This window comes from Carassius auratus, chromosome 11 (assembly GCF_003368295.1).
Source record: "Carassius auratus strain Wakin chromosome 11, ASM336829v1, whole genome shotgun sequence".
Classification (NCBI taxonomy): Eukaryota; Metazoa; Chordata; class Actinopteri; order Cypriniformes; family Cyprinidae; genus Carassius; species Carassius auratus.
In genome coordinates, this window is record NC_039253.1 from 4,286,498 (window position 1) to 4,305,510 (window position 19,013).

The 19,013-nt window shown below is 38.1% G+C and overlaps 1 protein-coding gene across 1 annotated transcript in view; it reads left to right on the forward strand.

Annotated features, from left to right (window-relative positions):
- The window catches only part of LOC113110818 (protein diaphanous homolog 3-like), a 211,720-nt gene extending 197,116 nt beyond the window's left edge, over positions 1–14,604 (forward strand). Inside the window, exon 22 of the mRNA XM_026275020.1 lies at positions 12,784–14,604. Coding sequence (XP_026130805.1) covers positions 12,784–13,019 — 236 coding nt within the window. The 3' untranslated portion in view covers positions 13,020–14,604. The remainder of the gene's footprint in view (positions 1–12,783) is intronic.
- Positions 14,605–19,013: the final 4,409 nt, after the last annotated feature.

Genomic DNA, 19,013 nt, shown 5'->3' on the forward strand with positions numbered 1-19,013 from the left:
ATTAGGCAGGCTGATTTGATTAAATGTACCACAGCTGTTGACATTAGTGGCGTTATTATTGTTGTGTTAGAGATACAAAAGGCAGTGCCGCAGTTGGCCCGAATTCATAGAAACACATTTAGCGCCCAAGGGTTAACGCACCGTTCAGAAAGGAGAAAAATTAACCTTTGCATTGTGTAAATGTCAATCTCAGAAGAAAATAAAGCCCATATCCTGTTAAATAGACAAAAGTGTACCTTTTCTTAACCTTGTGTGATTGACAGATGTGTTGTTATGACCGTTAACTGTAAAGCTTTATAATTACTAAATGGACAGTTGCTGCTTTAGCCCTGGTGAGGGATTGAGGTTAGTCATCATATTAGTTCTCTCAGAAAAGTTGTCAGTTTGAAATCATACAAACTTGAAATATAATAATATATAATTATAATTACTTAGTAGGAGTGCAGTATCAGTAAAGTATATAAACATCAATAATCGGACTGCAATGCATTTGCTAGAAATTCAGATTACTCTTAACAAACCACTGCAAAATAATGTCTGTGTGGCTTAATCACTTCTCAAATAGTCGAATGTTATGCCAAAAGTCCATTTGAATGAAAGCGATTGTTAAATGTAATATGTAAAAGTCAAATAATCAATTGTTTGAGTCCTGGTTTTACAGGTTTTCTGTAGTCAGCTTCTGTTGGAGGTGTGTAGATGTGGCCTGTGTGGAAAGAAGACTAAGGAAAAGCAAGCGTGTTCGAGTGGGGAAGAGACTGGGAGAGGAGCATACGTTTTAGATGCGGACAGCCTGTTTACCAGAACGGTCCTGTCTGCTTGTTAAAGAATGCTCGAGAGCCTGATGGAGCCGCCTGTAATATGATATGGCATATGAGATTTTATTTTTAGGACAGAGAAGCCTCCATAAGAAAGGTTTATGGGGTTTTGAGTGGGTTGATCTTTTAAAATATTCAACTTCAATGAAATATGGAGCATGACTTGAGGCTGTTTTGAATTCATAAGTACGTTTCACGAGGTTGGATGTGCATATTGAGAGCTGTCGAAGGCAGCTGAGAGAAAAGCCTGGCGACTTGAGGAGTCCGACTCAAAGCCCGGGGTGGAGTAGAGAGGAGCGAACTTCTAAAAGTAATTTACAACAAGAGTTCTGTTTGATCTGATGATGTAACATCTCACCTAATCAGAATCCAAGGCTTTGCTGCAATGGATCTGAATATTGATTTTAAAATGCAATTCAGTCGTTAGTGACCCTTGACTGAAATATTTTTACCACGTTAATAAGCAACCAGCAGAGACTTATGGAAAACTAGTCTATAGTCTGTAATGAGAAGAGAAGTTAATAGTAAACATCAGCTATCAATGAATTGTTGGTCGTTTGCCTCAGTCATTAGGCAGCGTTAGCTGTTAACTGTGTTTGGAGGTAGTAATACATTACAGCAGAATCCGATCAATTACGACCACCCCACCCATAAGTCCCATCTCTGTTAACTGACAGTTCACTGTCTGCACCCCTCCGCTCAATCCCCTTCTTCCTTTTCCCTCGCTCCTTCTGCAGCTCATCAGTCAGTCTACTCATTAACCTAAAGGACTTTGATGGGAGAAAAAGGGAGCGATAGAGAGAATGATGGAGAGAGGAAGCTTCTAGGGAGAGAGAGCACACAGACTGGACTAGGCCTGAATCAATATCACTTCATGACAACAGACAGGAAAGGAGCCAGTGAGGAAGAGAATTAGTGAATTTTACCAATGTTTCAAACACGACTTTAATTATTTGCATGAGTAGATTACATACGAAGTCAATGCAAAGACACTACACAATAGAGGTGCATTCGCTCCAGGCAACGTGAATGATGCGAAATGTGCAACGCATGTGCCGCAAATGTGCAATATTTGCCTCAATTGTGTCTTTCACACGATTCGTCCTTGTGCAAGGCAATCAGCAAAGAGCTTATTGACACGACCATTTATAAAAGAAAATGGAAGAGAGCACTTTGCAGCCATCTAGTCACCCAAAAATGTATGATATAGATATGTGGAACATAGGAAACAATTATATTAAGTTGTAATGGTAGTTGAATTTTACAGAGCTACTATCAAAAAAAAAAAAAAAAATATCAGTGTATATACAATAGTAAAATGTACTTCGGTGTTTGGCTTATCCCAGAGTATTTGGGACTTCCACAATGGGTAGACCATTGTTGATCATATGAGTTTTTTTTTTTTTTTTTTTTTTTGCGCTAATGCAGTAAAAAACGTGAGTAATCCAGAGCAAGTGATGCAATGCGCATTTTCGCTTCACTCTCGGTGTGAACACACCATTATATTTTGTTGTATAGTATGTGTATAGTTGAATAATGGCCTACAGTTAGAATGGATTATTTTAACTACAATTTTAATATTTAATCAAGTCTTCAAAAGACAGGCGGTTTACATTATGCCAGCAATTAAATAAGTAATAATAAATAATTCATAATGATTATTAAAAATAATAATTATTTAATAGCTGCTTATATTATCTGAAATTGACAGCTTTATGGTTAGTTTTATGGTTCTTTGTGTTTAAATTTATAAATGTCTATACATTTACACAAATGTATATACAGACTAAAATTATATGACTTTTTCAGATTAAAGTAGGTTAAAATGAATAAATATGGCATGACAAATATTGACTAAATTTCAAACATTTTCTTTGGAAAACAAAAACTGTAACTTAGAAAAAAAGAAAGGAAAAACTTTGGGAATAGTGGAAAGATGGAGTGTGACAGTTGTAGACAGCGATGTAAATGAGGGTGGGCTGGATTGAATAATTACCCATCCCTGCAGCACCAGGCAGACAGACGTCCTGTAGCAGAAAATATTCAGGAAACTCATCAGGTTTGGCATCCAAAGGAAGATTCCTTCTCTCTAATTACTTAAACCCAAACCCAACTTCTTGTTCTGCAGAGCTTCACAGAGACTGCCAGTGTGACGACTGATTTTGTTTGAATCTTTGCTAATTGTGCAGCTCTCCAGCCATTCGCCCTAGTTACCGCAAGCAGATTCACAGTGACAGATATACGTTACTTCCAATTAGAGGTACTTTTTCACACACTCTATGTATTGGCACAAAAATGTTCATGAACTTTTGCATTGCAGTAGAGCAGCTCGTGAAGAGAGCCCGGTCCTGATCTCAGTGAACTGTCTGTCTCACTTAGCGACTGTCGGGGGACACTCTGCTGTGTCTCATATCTGTCACTAAATCGGTTTCACACTGTCTTTTTAGCCAGTTTATGTCTGATATTTTGTATCTGTGATGTCAACAGAGCGTATTCGACTGGGCTGACCAGAAGAAACCTGGCCTTCAATTTTAGCTTTTGTTTCTGAAGGTGAAGATGTATTCAGGAAACCTTTGAAAAGACAAACAGGGAACTTCTGTAGTAAACAGTCATTTATCAGACACGTGTGTCCTAAAATGGTTCCCAGGATACTTATTACTGGGACAGTAGCCCTGGAACATCCTGGGATTGTTTACTTCACAAAGGTACAATGGTGATAGCTAAAAGACTACTTTTTTGGGTTTTGAACCATTTAGTTATTGGCCTCAATCTTTAAACACTATGCAGTATGATGGTGGACTCAACCAGGACCTTAAAGAGATTACCAGAACAGAATTTATTTTGCTTTTTAACTTTTGATCTATTTAATAAATCCATGCTAATAAATAAAATGATTTATTTATATAAAGTATTGCTTTGAAACAGTATACAGTATATAACTTATTTAATCTCCAACATACTACTCTTTGTATATACAGTCTGCAATTATTGAGCTGTATATTTTGCATGTTTGTTTTGTTTGTTTGTTTTTTTGTACACATTTTAAAATGTTTTGTTCAATTTCTTTACATTTCGTTAGACTTTGGTCTAGTCTAGAATAAAATTATATGTCTTTTCTCTGACAGTAAAATACATTAAAATTAATTATTATTGAATGACAAAATACTGACTGAATTTAAAGCTCTCATTATACTCCAAATGTGTATGACTTTATTCTACTGAACACAAAAAGAAGATAATTTGAAGAGCTTTGTTAAACCAAGCCATTTTGGTTTTTATTTCTAAAAATACCTTGTTTCATAGAAGGTCATACAGGTTTGAAACAACATGAGAGTGAGTAAATGATGGCAGAATTAGCATTTTTAGGGTAAACAGTGCTTTTAAGACAGGTAAATCACATTTTAATCAAATCACTGCATGAAATGAAAAGTCCACCTGAAACAATGAGTTGACAAGAGTTGTGTTTTAGTTATATTAAGCAATCAAATTGGTGGCAATGGTCTCAGGTCATATCTGCAATGTAGCAATGATTAGGATGGGAATGTTAGAGAGTGGTGTGTATAGAGGGACCATCTGTGTCCTTACACTGGGGTTTAGATCACACACCAATCCTCTGATCACCACTTCTCTGGGGTCTTATCCTCCTGATTTCCCCCAAATGCTTGTGTTTGTTGTGCTTGTCAGGGAAGATCTAGTATTTTGTTTGCATCCGGCCAGGTGCTGTCCAACCAATTTCTGTTTTCTTGTAAACCTTTTGTTTTGGTAAGACACCGTAACGTTCAATTAGTCATATGACTGGGTCAGACTCACACTGCAGGGCATAAGTTCCCCAAATACATCCCCCTCTCTTTTTGCTAAAAAATGTTTCCACAGATTGAATCGCTTGTTCGTTTATCCTGCATCTTTGCGGCTGGGTTTGTCTGTCTATTATTGGTCTTGTACTGGTTTGTTTGGGCAGACGATTGCTAGTTAGAGTGTGTATGTCAAAGTAAATTACTTAAGAGTGTATGTGCGCAACACAAGCATGTGAATAACAAATAGTGACCTTTCTGTGACCTGAAATAGCTGAATCGCTCTCATGTACGTACAAACTGTATGTTGTGCAGTGTTTAGCTCTTTTAACTGCTAATGTTGTTCAGAATGCCATACTGATTATTTTGTCAACATCAAAGATTTCTCTAGAGTCTCTCTGATGCTGAGATACAGATGTTTCATCTCAAAATCATGAAACAGCACAACATGCATCTCTCTCTCTGTCTCTCACTCTGTTTCTCTCCCCTTATCCCCTAAACAAATATCATTTGGTGACATTCTCTTCTCTCCTCGGGTTCAAGTAAGCATTAAGCCGTTTTCATTTGTAATTAATTTTTGTGAGGCGCTGAATGCTGTGGGATTACAACTCCCCACTGCTGCTCTTTGTTAAATACTCTGATTATTCAATACAACTGCTGCACAGAGAGAGAGAAAGAGCGTTTATGCAGGTATACACACTTGAGTTGGAGTTCAGATTACACCCAGACTTAATCCCCTTTAAAGGGGTAATATGATGCTACTAAAAAGTACATTATTTCGTGTTTGGTTTAATGAATTGTGTTTATGCGGTTTAAGGTAAAAAAAAAAAAAAAAAAAAAAAAACACTATTTTCCACATACTGTACATTATTGATTCTCCTCTGTGCCCCGCCTTCTGAAACATGTAGATTTTTTTTGTCCATACAATCTTCTTATATGTTCCACAGAAGAAAGGCATGCATGTTTAGAATGGCTTAAGTGATGGATTAGTAAATAATGGCATAATTCATAATTTTTATTTTTACAAAAATGAAGATCCATTGTTCACAGTCTTATGGCTTGCTTTGTTCTACATAAGAAGCATTTTAAAGATTATGTCAGCTGTTTTCATCCGTACATTGAAATTCAGTAGGGTCCAGAACCTTCAAACCCCCAAAAATGACACAAGGCTTGCATAAAATTGAAAGTTGAATGCTGACTCATGAGTTTTCTGAAGCAAAATTATCAATTTGAATGATACCAAAGTTATGAAAATGAAAATTGTAGAGTCACACTGAAGGCATCAAGGGTTATTTGACCAAGAAGGAGAGTGTTGGGGTGCTGCGCCAGATGACCTGGCCTCCACAGTCACTTGACCTGAACCCAATCGAGATGGTTTAGGGGTGAGCTGGACCGCAGACTGAAGGCAAAAGGGTCAACAAGTGCTAAGCTTCTCTCAGGGAACTCCTTCAAGACTGTTGGAAGACCATTTCAGGTGACCACCTCTTGAAGCTCATCAAGAGAAGCTCATGCCAAGAGTGTGCAAAGCAGTAATCAAAGCAAAAGGTGGCTACTTTGAAGAACCTAGAATATGACATATTTTCACTTTTTTGTTATGCATATAATTCCATATATAATTCCACATGTGTTAATTCGTAGTTTTGATGCCTTCAGTCTGAAAAAAAAAATAATAATATATATATATATATATATATATATATATATAAATATATATATATATATATATATATATATATATATATATATATATATATATATATATATATATTATAAAAGTGACACAGTGCTGAATTTTCTTCAGCCGTTACATCAGTTTTCAGTGTCACTATATCACGACCAAGTATCATGAAGTTTGAGGTTTATGTCACCATATTCAATGTCAGTGTATGTTTTCATTAAAAAAAATAAAAAAATAAAAATAATAATAATATAATTATATTATTATTATTATTTTTTTTTTTTTTTTTAATGAAAACATACACTGACATTGAATATGGTGACATAAACCTCAAACTTCATGATACTTGGTCGTGATATGCAACAATCAATGACATTTAATTAATGTTGAGCTTAGTTGAAACATTCAGCAGTTGAAGTATGTTGTGTTCTGCAGATAAAAGCAAGTCATAGAAGTTTGGAACGACTTTTTGGGTACATTATTCCTCCAGAAGTTGTTGAGGTGATTCCTACTTTGGCAACCTGGTCTTGTCTTTGACCAAAACCCGAAAACCAAGATCCAGACTCAATACCTCAAGATCTCTGATACACAAATGCATGCAAATACACCCACACAAAGGCACATAACACAAAGAGATGCACACGCAACATACACAATGTCTTTGGAGAAGAAACTGGAACCTCTGAATAATGCTGTTTAACCGTGAATCATTGCTTATTCTCTTTATCCGGTTCAGTGTTCACACCCGCTGATCCCAGAACAACACATGGACCTGCTTTGATATGCATGACTCTTGCTTGGGTTCAGGGGTTACACTACTACTTCAGCTTGGCAATTAGAAGGTCACAGCTTCTCCGGAACCTCCTCTCCTCCTCCTTTTTATCTTTGTAATATTTGTATCTTTATAAATGCCTTCCCACTGTCATAAATGTCAGACAAAGACCATTGAAACCCATAAAAACATGCTTTTCCTGTGGCACCAGTGGGTGGCTGTTGGCTGCCCGGTGGATGAGGCATGTCTCTGCTGATATGCTTAATTACTGCTTAACCCATGTAAGCATAAGGTATAATGTGCAGGTCATCGCTCTCTGAGTCCTTCAGTCAGACAAAGAGGGACATTAGAGCATCATGGGATCTGAATTACCTCCCTCTTTATCAGTCAGGGCTCCCCTCATCATTTAAGTGCCATTGCATCAAATACGCTCACACAGTCTCTGGTAGTCTGACATTGTTTGCCATTTGCACAGAACCAAACCCATATTCTGTCGCCCAGGGTTCCCTGTTATTCATGTGGCAGCCCATAATCACATCCCTGTGCACCGTAAGGCATCAATTAAGGCATTATTTATTACCAGTAGTTCTGGTCTAATTCACCCGCTCAGAATTAGCCCTGATTTCCCTTGACCTTGTCCACATGTGCCATCTCCCCTTTTTCCACCTAAATGTAGATAAACGAGTGTGCACAGAGTCCAAACAAGAGAGGGCCAGTAGGACAGCCCGATCATTAAGCTAAATTTAGTCATCAAACTGTAGTGTTATGGCAGCTTATGTTGCTGCAATAATTCACAGTGGACCAGTTTATTTGTCTATGCATTTTCCATAGAAAAACTACATCCTCTGGACTTTAAATAGAGCTTCTCTGTTAAGTGATCTTAGGTTATACTTTGGGCATTGGACATTTCTTATACGTATCAGTCGTGAAAACAGTTGTGCTACTCAATATTTTTCTGCAGCCTTTAAAAGAACAGCATTTTATTGTGGTAGTTACTGAAACTTTATGTAAATATGAGTCTACTTGGTTTGCATATAAACTGTATATAATATCACATACAGTGCCATTCAAAAGTTTGGGATTTATAAGATTTGTAAAGTTTCTTATGCGCATCAAGGCTACAATTATTTGATTAAAAAAAAAAAAAAAAAAAAGCTATATGTAGCACAGCAGTTTCAATACTGTTAATAAATCAGTATATTAGAATGATTTCTGAAGGATCATGTGACACTGAAAACTGATGTAACGGCTGAAGAAAATTCAGCATTGCGTCACAGAAATAAGTGATATTTTAAAGTATATTAAAATAGGAAACCAATGTTAGAAATTGCAATAAAATTTCACAATATTGCAGTTTTTTCTGTATTATTGATCATATAAATACAGAAAAAAAACAAAAATCTTACTGATCCCAAACTTTTGAATGGCAATGTACATCACATGATTCTCCAGAAGTCATTCTAATATGCTGATTAGGATATTACTGATAATTATGCATGTTTGTATGTGTAGCACAAAGTCCCATCAAAGGAGTATCAGAAGCGTGACCTTGTTTCTCCCACTGAGAAGAGTCACATTCATTTCCATGCATTCAGCTATTCACCAGGTGCCATTTCCAGCCTTAGTAATGCTGGAATGCAGTCAGACAGATGGTATAATCATTCCTAATACTTCTATAGATTACATGGCACACCGTACGGCATGCAGAGAAGGAAATTACGTGTCACAGATTGCATTGTGTGGAGCCCCTAAAGTCCCGATTGGTGCGAGACAGGCTCCATTGCAACTAATCGGACGCCTGTCTGCATTCGAGCTCGTTAGGTTGATCAAGTGCCCTCATCCGCTGTCACGTTTCAGCGAGTCTCCTGCCAAACTTCAGGCGAAGAGTGAGGGAAAGAAAGCAGGAAAGCGAAGAGATGAAAAGAAAGTGAGCTTCTCGGCGGCCCCCAGTGAAAATGCAAATTGAGCAAATGATCTCTAAAGTCAGAAACTGGTATTTCAGCCCTGTTCTATTTGAAGAGAGGAATGAGAGTGTCTCTCTCTGATGGCACAGTCTGGACGTGAGCGAGTTTTTATGAGCCGAACTGAGGAGAAACTAACTGCGTACTGATGAAAGGAACATGGCATTCAGATTTTTACCGCAGTGTGTGTTTGCTTCACAGGCGCTTGAGGGAAGCTGAAAGGATGGACAGATTTGAATGTTTTTGGAATATCAATTGAAAGTTTTTAGAATTATTGGCCAGAGATAAATGATTCAAATGGTGGTCTTATTAAATTTACTGTTGCGTTTAAAGTCTGGCTTACAGAATGCATGCCGTAGCATATTAAAAGGAGTACTTCACCCAAACATAAAACTTACCATTTTTATGTAATCAATATGCCATCTATAAATATAAAGATATATTTATCAATATCTAGCTGAACTTTAGCTTACATTTTTGTTCACATACTTAAGTTATTATTTTTTTTTTTTTATACTTGGGGAAAAAAAACAATACAAGTTTTTTTTTTTACATCCATAACCTTATTGAAAAGACCTGTATTAGATAGAACATGACTGTCACAGCTGCTCACGGATTTGTCTCTGTAGTACCACATCATGCTTCTATTGTTTCTCTCGCTTCTTGTAAAAAGTTTAGAAAAATCTTGGCATCTGCTGCTTCTCGGTGGATGGTAAAAAAAAAAAAAACCAGAACCTATCAGAAGTCATGTAGTCGTACAGTGTCTCCACTGTAGCTTGTGTTTTAACACTCATTAAGACACACAGACATCATCCTCACACTAATGAGAGACAAGCAGCCTCTCCATATCAACAGGGTCAGTTTGAGCGAGGAAGGAAGAAGAGGATAAAGAAATTAAGCAGTATGGAGCCAAACAGAGTCGTGTAGAGAAAAAGAAAGATTATTTTAAGAATGGGAAACAGCAAATGGGACGAGCAGGAAATGAAGGCAAAAGAGGAAGAGCCAAAGAGACTAATGAAAGTGGCCTGAAGCATAGGGCAGAGAGAGGCACACAGAGACAAACGAGTGCACATTCTCTCAAAGCAGTAATGAGAGCGCAGAGAAATCACTACCACACACACCCGAGCATGGCTCAACACTCACTCCTATACTGTACATTACAGCTAACATTCATCTCAAACCTCTCATTTGCTCTGGATGACACAATGGACTGTATTCTGTCCTATCCATGCTCAAAAACATATACCTTCACACACTGCTTAGATAAGTTATGAGATTGTTTACTATATAGTACATTTTAAAAAAGGTCAACCCACATGGTACACATGGTAGCATTTACACAGCATTAATCCTTACAGTACAACAGTTTTCAACAGTAGAAATATAAGAAATCGATTGATTGTAAGAAATATTTATTGTGCACCAAATCATATTAGATTGATTTCTTAAGGATCATGTGACATTGAAGACTGGAGTTATGGCAGCAGAAAATGTAACTTTGCCATTACAGGAGTTCATTAATTTTACAATATTACTATTTTTACTATACTTTTGATCAAATAAATGCTGCCTGGGTGAAAATACTTTAAGAGACTATAAGAGTGTGCTTTTTCCCAGAATTAGACTTTTGTTTTCCATCAAAACAGTAAACATTAAAATGTTCCAAAATATCCCTTGGACCCGCATTGAAGAACACACAATACTGTGTCTAGAGACCTGAATATCATACCTATGAGTAGACTTTATTTGTCTTGGGCCAAAGGCAGCTCTTTGCAATTTCAAAGAAACATCCTGGCAAGCACTTAACAACACCCTAGCATCATGGACGAGAAGGCATTACTCTTAAGATAATGCAAAAATCTAGTTTTCTTTTGCTATCATGGTCTTATATCTTGGTAAAGATGATTCAGTGTGTTGAATGTCTGCGTCTCTGCCTAAATTTGCAGCTTAGAAACTAGTATGAGGAGATAGAAAAACAGCTGCAGTTGTATATTTTCAGTGGGAAATTTGTTTGAGAACTGTCATGTCTGTGGGCTCCTTTATTGCGGTATTTTTGCTTAGCTGTTATCGCTGGCTCTTTTCTTCCTTCCGTTTCTCTCTCTCTCGTTCTCCATCCCTTCTTGTTTGTAGAGATTGTCCTTGTTTCAAGCACTCATACATCACTCTCTCCCTTGCTCCAGTGCTGAAGTGAATATGTGTGCTTTGCACCTTGGTGAGGCTCTGTTTGTAATGCTGGAGCAAATTTTGTATTTATTTTTGTATTTTTTGCTGGGTGGCTGTAATATGTTCTGTCATGAGAGATTCGAGACCAGTGCAGTAATCATTGCTAATATGATGATAAAACCGCTCAGTCCAGGACCAGCCAGGAAAACGCGTGGTTTCTCAGCCGTGCTGCTCCATACAGCATTCATACAGGTCAAGGCAGTGTCAAATGAATATGGAAAGAAAATACAATTATTGAAGTGTTTTTTTTTCTCTCTCTGCATCTCTGTATACCACACATACCACTCTTATTCCTGGGTTTGTAGTGTAAATGAGGGGTCCAAAGCTAGAGTCTAAAAAAAGCCAGTTTCCACATCAGAGTTTTAATACATAAATAAATAAAAATCTGAAAAGATAATTGAAATTTATTTCTCATAATTGTGATTTCATCTTACATTTGCCACTACATCTATCACTTGCATTTGTGACTTTATATCTCACAATTGCAACAGTTAATTATTATTTATGATAACACTTTAGTAATGGGATTGCTTGTTAACATGCCTATTATTATACATACATAGTACTAATAAAGCACTTATTCTGCACCCAAACTTAACAACTACCTTACTAACTGCTAATCACTATTATCTATTAAGGAGCAAACTAGGAGTTTATTGAGGCAAAAGTCATAGTTTATAGTTTAATAGTGAGAACTGTACCTTAAAATAAAGTTATTTATATATATATATATATATATATATATATATATATATTATTTTGTGATGTACAAAATCACAGATGTGAGAAATAATATTGGTCAATTCTCACAATTACTCATTTTATTTTTGGAAAGGGTTCCAGTGAGGCTGTATTTGATCAATTTGCACTTTAAAGTTTTAACATTTTTCAAACAAAGAAAACAATTAATAATAACTGTGAATACGATTCTGCTTTATTTGTAGGCATCTAGTTTAAAGGTGCCTGCCATTAGTCTTGTTTTTTATTATTATTATTATTTTTTTTTATATATATAATTTATGTTCAGTCAAATCGTTATGCTGATCATTTATAATTTAAAATGTCTAAAATCAAAGCATTGTTGCTTGTGGTTTCAGACTTTTGAACTCCTCACAGTCTGGATGGTGGTAAGAGTGAGTAAGAGAAGGGCGGTCAGAGGTTGCATCAGTCTGATCAGGTAGATGTGCCAAGGTAGTGAAGCAGTGCAGAGCATTAAGTCAGTCTGACGGCTTCCCACAAGCCCTTGCGCCTCATCACAGATCAGAGATTTAGTGCTGGAAAGTCTAGAAGAACAGCAGCAGCAATAAAAAGGGTGAGAGGTGACGATACTGAGGTGAGCGAGCGTCTACGTGTTTGCCTCTTTAAATTTTATGGTGTTGTCATGCTGTCGGCTGCATCGCTCTCCGTCTTCCTCTCTCATTTCTTTGATGACTTTAGTGCCGGCACGACTCGTCCTCAAAGAGCTGCTAACTTTTATAAACGTTTTCATGAGAACCTGACTTTTTTTTTCTTCCTATCTCCCTCCCTCCCATCTCTGCTGCAGAAAACATGAAGGCACCTCTGCAAAGGTCACGGTCGCGGCAGAATATCAATTTCAACTCGACACGATCACCCACTGCCAAGGAGCCTCATTACGAGAGTGAACCCCATCCGTCTGCAGCCCACAGGCCGACCCACCGGCCCGAGAGAGAGAAGGAAAAAGAGCGAACTCCGACGCTTTGCTCATCCAATGGTGACACGGACGTGGAGGCCTTGCTCGCCCGCCTGCGTGCCCTGTGATGACATCACCGCCTCTCGGGTTTGACCTCTGTAGTCACTTCGGTGACACAGATACAAAAAAGAAACACAAAGCTCGCAGTCACCTTTTGCTAATAAATGCCGGCGGGTTGCACACATACGCGCACAGGAAAAGTCTTAACAATTAACCTTTCCCATCCATCTCCTCTGCCCTTTTACCTCCAGCAACAGACTTGTTGTCCACAGAAGTGCGAGTCATTGTGCTGGTCGGGTCCAGGATGAAAACTCGTCGCTGTTTTGTATTAAGCAGCTAATTACCGGACGGCTTAGAGTGACCTTTGGGCCAAGCGCTAGTCTTTTTTTATGTCATAAACAGACCAATTATTACTCTTTAAAGGCTTCATGCAGCTCTTTAAGGCACTCATACATGCGTATTTTCACAAACATAGATGTTTGAATGATGGCCGTTCAAATTTGTCACATATATTTATCCTTTTCTACAAAAAAAAAAAAAAAAAAGATAGCATCTTTAAAAACATAGCTATATCTTAAATGTTTCTTATAAACATAAATCACTTTTTTTTGTGTGTGAATCTTTTAGACTTTTATTTATATACATGTATATTTAATCAAATTAATCCTACAAAAGTTTTAATGTGCAGGGAATTCTCTACACTTATGAAGAATTACTCTTCATAAGATAAAAAAAGAATGTATTTGTTGGGTTTCATCCCCCTAAAGAGAGACGGCACTATGCAAGAGCAGCGGTTCTGTATTAGGAGAGCCACTGACAGCAGATCCCTGAGTGCCAGGAGTATTTGTACTGCTTAGCAAACCTCACTGATATAATGCACACTACTTCTCTGCACATTTGTTCTTGGATCTGCTGCTTTTCCAAATAATGTTTCCTTTTATTTTTTTAGACATTTGATTTCTTTGGTTTCTTTTTGTGTTTGTCTGTCTCGTTGTGTGCACGTGTTTTTCATTGTATAATTGGCGATATATAATTCCTCCTCATGATGTTTTCTGTTCTGCTATTCCTGATGTGATTTTCCTCTTTACTGCTCTCAATCAGGCATGACATCGGAATGCGATTACCTGTGAAATCACATCTCTTTCTCTCTCTCTCTCTGGACTTACTCTCATCACCTTTTTTGATTCTTTGAAACAACATTCCTGTTATTGGATAGACATTATTGCAGTGACATCATTTGGGGAAATGTTACAAATAAAATAAGGAAAAGAAAAACGATGCAGAGAACTCAGTCTTTTGTTCGGCTTCAAAACAGACGAATGTCAATTCTTTTCTTTTTTTAATTTCGCTCCACAAACTCTCTCAGTCAGTTTCCCTCATTAAAAGGGTGCATATGTTCTCGTGCCTCCTCTCATTCATTCAGAAATCTTATTTTATGCACGATTACCTGAGAGTCAGGGTGAGGTTACTGAGGGAGGCTGGCACCTCCTGGAGAGATGAAAGCCTCTGCTAACCACAATCACACCGTTTATTGTTTTGAAATAATAATGAATGCTGTTTCCAAAGGTGTCTGTTCCAGTTTCATTAATCTTGAAATGGGGGAAGTGGATTTGCCCCTTCACTGCAGTAGGATACTGGTGTTATTTGGGAATGCTGGTCGCTAAAGGAATGAGAGGAGGTAACTTGCTAATCACATTCTTAGCCAGCATCATGTGAATGACTGACATTGGTAGCCGTGCACATGGAATTCAAGTGCTTGTCATGTGATGTACAGGGAACCTATTAAATCAGAGAAAAAAAAATGAGTCTGATTAAATAAAATAATAATTTTAGTTGGATACTAATTTTAAACAGAACTATTTTGACATGAACATTGCAATTTAAAGTAAATATACTCATAATATCAATATATATATATATATATATAGTAAACATTGAGAAAATATCCCTTGTATATGTGCAGCACACTTTGCAGGTAAAAACAGACCCCAGGTTACCAGAGGATAAAAATCACAACAACAGGCTGCATCAGTGTGGTCGAATAGCTCTCTGTGCCCAAATGAAATCATATCAGTTAGCATCCATGTCCTAAGCCGCAAAGTCACACGTCCACTTTAGAAAGAACATCGATTCCTCTCCTCCACGCTTTTTATTTGCGTTTAGTCGTCCGAGACGCCAGGCTCTCTGCAGGCGGTGTGTGTAGTGCTGCCCTTAGCGGGATCACAGCTCCGATCAGCACCATGGACAGCTCTAGCAAAAGCAATGCTAATGAAGCACGGCCTTCCTCGTTCCCCTCTGTATTAGCATCAGACAGGAGCTCACTCTCACCATCTCCCCTCCAAATGATCCACTGCCGCTGCGAGCATAACCCCAAGAGAGGATGTTCTGCGCTTCTGTGTCCCATGTTCTTTGCTCTCTGCTTCTTTATTTTTTATGAACTGCCTCTTTCTCTCGCTCATCTGCTCTCGCCCTACTCCAAAAAGACAGAAACACAAGAAATCACCCAAATCCCGTTGCCTTTTTCCCTGCTTAATAGGACAAACCAGAGTGGCAGAGGATATGAAATTCTGCTCTATGTAGTTCTGCCCGAGTAGCAGACAAAACTAGTCTGTGAAGCAAACAAGATCATTCCTTTCCTATTTAATGCCTGCTGTCAGCCAGCTTTCCACAGGACGATGGGGAGATCAGAAGGGGTAAAGGGTCAGCCAAAACAGTGGTTCTTTTCAAGACATGCTGCATCGTGAACCAGAGTCAGGTGAAAGAGGTTATGGCTTATGTAAATACATGTGTGTTGTTTCATACTTCTTTTGTTAATTATACTTAAAATGACTTGAAATGGGTTTTTTTTATTGTTATTACAGTATTCACTTTTTTCCACTGAGTTTGTGTGATTTTTCCAATGACGGTTTCTATTATTCTGTCCGTTATCTCAGCTGTTGGATGTGAATCTACTTGACAGACGGTCCTCAATAACAATGTGAAGGTCTGGCTGTTCTCTAACAGTAGCAACCAAGACGAACACAGACTGTCCAACTAGAGAAAGAGAAACGGACATCTGTTGGTTTTTGAACATGCATTGATGCATCTCAAGCTGCCACCGCAAAGCCTTTCCTCTAGGCAATTACAAAAACAAGATCAGGAGATGGGGAGGGTGTGCATTTTTCTTTATTGAACAGTTGTGCGGTTGTGTGTATAATTTAAAGGGAAACAAAGCATATTGTGTGGCAGCTTGTAGTCTGCTCGGGTTTAATTGGAGATGGGGAGAGTAAGGCAGCTGTGAGTTAAGACCGTTAAACTTGGATGATCCTCACCCGACACCTCTTCTAGAATACAGAGGCCTCTCTATCCATCCCTTCATCCTGTGAGAAGGCAAAAGTACTTTTATCAGTCCAACTGAAAAAAGTTCTGTTTACAAAATGACTTTTTGACACAGTGAGTGCTTCTGAGGATGAAATAACTACTGGATGAGGCACAGTTTCCAAGGTTAGTGACATCAAACCAAAGATATTCTGAGTTTTGTTCATATATGCATGCTTGAAATGAGAAATTATGCTACATTTATTGATGAGCTGCAGAAAATCTGTTCTTTCTTTCCTCAATAGGTGATAAAGTGTGTGTTTGTGTGCTTTAATTACACCGGGGTGGAGTGTGGGTCACCTCTTTATCCACTACACTAACAGGAACTTCAGGTCGGGAAAACTGGAAATTACTCCTGACAAAACGAAGTAGCTCACCTCTCTCAATTCTCCAGATTAAGAGAGACTGCCTTCCAAAGTGGACTCTCCCTCCTCCTCGCTTTCTTTCTCTCTCTTACACACACATACTCATTCCCTCTTCTCATCCTAATCGTGAAGCGCCCATCAAGTACATGTCCCTGGAAACAAAATTCAGTTCTAATAATACTTTAGTCCTTCTTGGTTTGGAAGAGGTCTTTTGTCGGGTATTGTAACAAGTCTGCAGGGAGTTTTGCTCTTGTGGGAGCCAAAAGCAGACAGAAGGCTTGGCACTTTTTGCTATATCTCTATATCCACACTCTGCCAGACATCCTGAGTTTAAGTGTGCTGCACTGATCTTCTTCCTCTCACAGCGAGTCTCCTTTTTCTCTGTTTGCGTCTGTTGTCCCAAATCCTTTCTCACAAATCATTTCCACCGTAGGATTGATCAGCACTTTGACCTTCACTCTTCCTTGGCTCACTTGTCTCTGTCACATAGTGCCTTGCAGATTTTTTTTTCACCAAAAATGGAAAGAGCTTGCACCTTCTCTTGTTCCTTCTCACTTTTTTTTCTCCTTGCTTTACTCTAGAGAGTTTTTCACCTTGAAAGGGCACCTTTGTCCATTCCTAGCGCTCTTACTGTAAGGGGCAACCGAATCCATCGGAGGCTTCAGCCGAGCAGAGCAGCTGAGTCACCTGCTTCAACGTGATTGCATTGGATTCGGGATAATCCAGTACCTTCTCTTTTCTCAACTGTTCCTGGTCTATTTCTATCTCAAGGACAGGCCCTTTGAGAAAAGATGGCCTCAATCGTTGATAGAGGCCATGGTGTTCTTTAAGAAAAATCTCTTTTTTGGGGGGTGTTTAAGCAATGTACGAAGTTTAAAGAAGTCTTAGGTAAGGAAACAAACTCCAAGCTCCTTTTTAACCTGAATGTCAAATATTGGTCCATGCAAATGTGTAAATTCCTAGCCTTGGCTCTGGTAAACTCTTTCCAGTTGTTGCTCTGCTTGAAAACAAGAGTAAATTATACCTAACATAGTGTCCTTAAAGGCCGAGGCTTCTTCAAATTTGGTTAAAAGCAGCTCAGTGAGAGTAAGTCCTAGAAAGTGTTGCAGCATCGTCTGCGAACTGTTAAGACCTCCTCAGAAACTGCAGCATATAAATAGACTCGACTGTGGCCACTGTGTGAGTCAGTGGCTGTCAGCAAAGCTCAAATTCGAGGGCAGATGTTGGGGGAGGAGGGTGGATGTCCTTTTCGATGCTGTTCCAGACAGAAAGATAATAATTTTCCCCCAGGGTACGGACTGGGAGAAGGGGTTTCTGTCCGGTTGCGGGCGCCGGCAGGGAATTTCAGTCTGTTTTTGGCCTGGAAGCCCTGACTCTGCAAGGTCACATCACCATGAGGGAGTGTGTGATGATGTGCAGGAAGGACAATGCCCGGAGCGCGTGTGATGGAACCAGGCCAGAGTTCCACCATGTGCTGCCAACATGACAGACAAGGCACAACATCACCTGCCAACGAGGTTCTGGAGCAACTGACAGTTAGCAGCATTACATGCTAACACTCTTAGCCTTTTTTTTTTTTTTTGTATTCATGTGCTTTATTGGGCATATTTATATGATGCAGAGAAACAGGAATGGGTAAAGACAGATACAGTAGTACAGTATGAGCCAATATGTGACACCCACTGTACCATAGCTATGGCAAGATTTTGGTATTTGATAATATTATATTATTTTTTATATAATAAATAAGTATTGGTATATTTTTAATATATACATTAGAATATATATTTTATATAACTGTATATGATTTAATGTTTACAGATGCTGCATATTTTATACAAAACACTGCGTTTAATAATATATGAAATATTTAATTTATAAAATACATATTTTTAAAAACGCTACAATTTAAAAAGTTAGGGGTCAGTATGCAGCCATTGCTCCAGTCTTCAGTGTGACATGATCCTTCAGAAATCCTCATATTTCACATTTATTATTATTAGCAATGTTGATAACCGTTTTTGCTGCTTAATTTTTATATAATTTATAAGGAATTATTTGATGATTATAAAGTTCAAAAGAACAGTTAATCTTTTGTAACATGATACATGTCTTTACTGACGCGTTTGTTCAATTGGATACATCCTTTTAAAGAATGCTAAACATTAATTTATTCATCTTCTTCCCATTTTTAAGCTTTATGCTTGTTGGATTGTTAGTGCAAATCTGCTGGGATATATGTTCCTCCTGGAACTATATGATATGTACTTGTAGAAAGGAAATATGGAGATACAGTAAAAGTTTATTTTTTATTTTCTTCTTCTGAAGATGAAAAGAAAT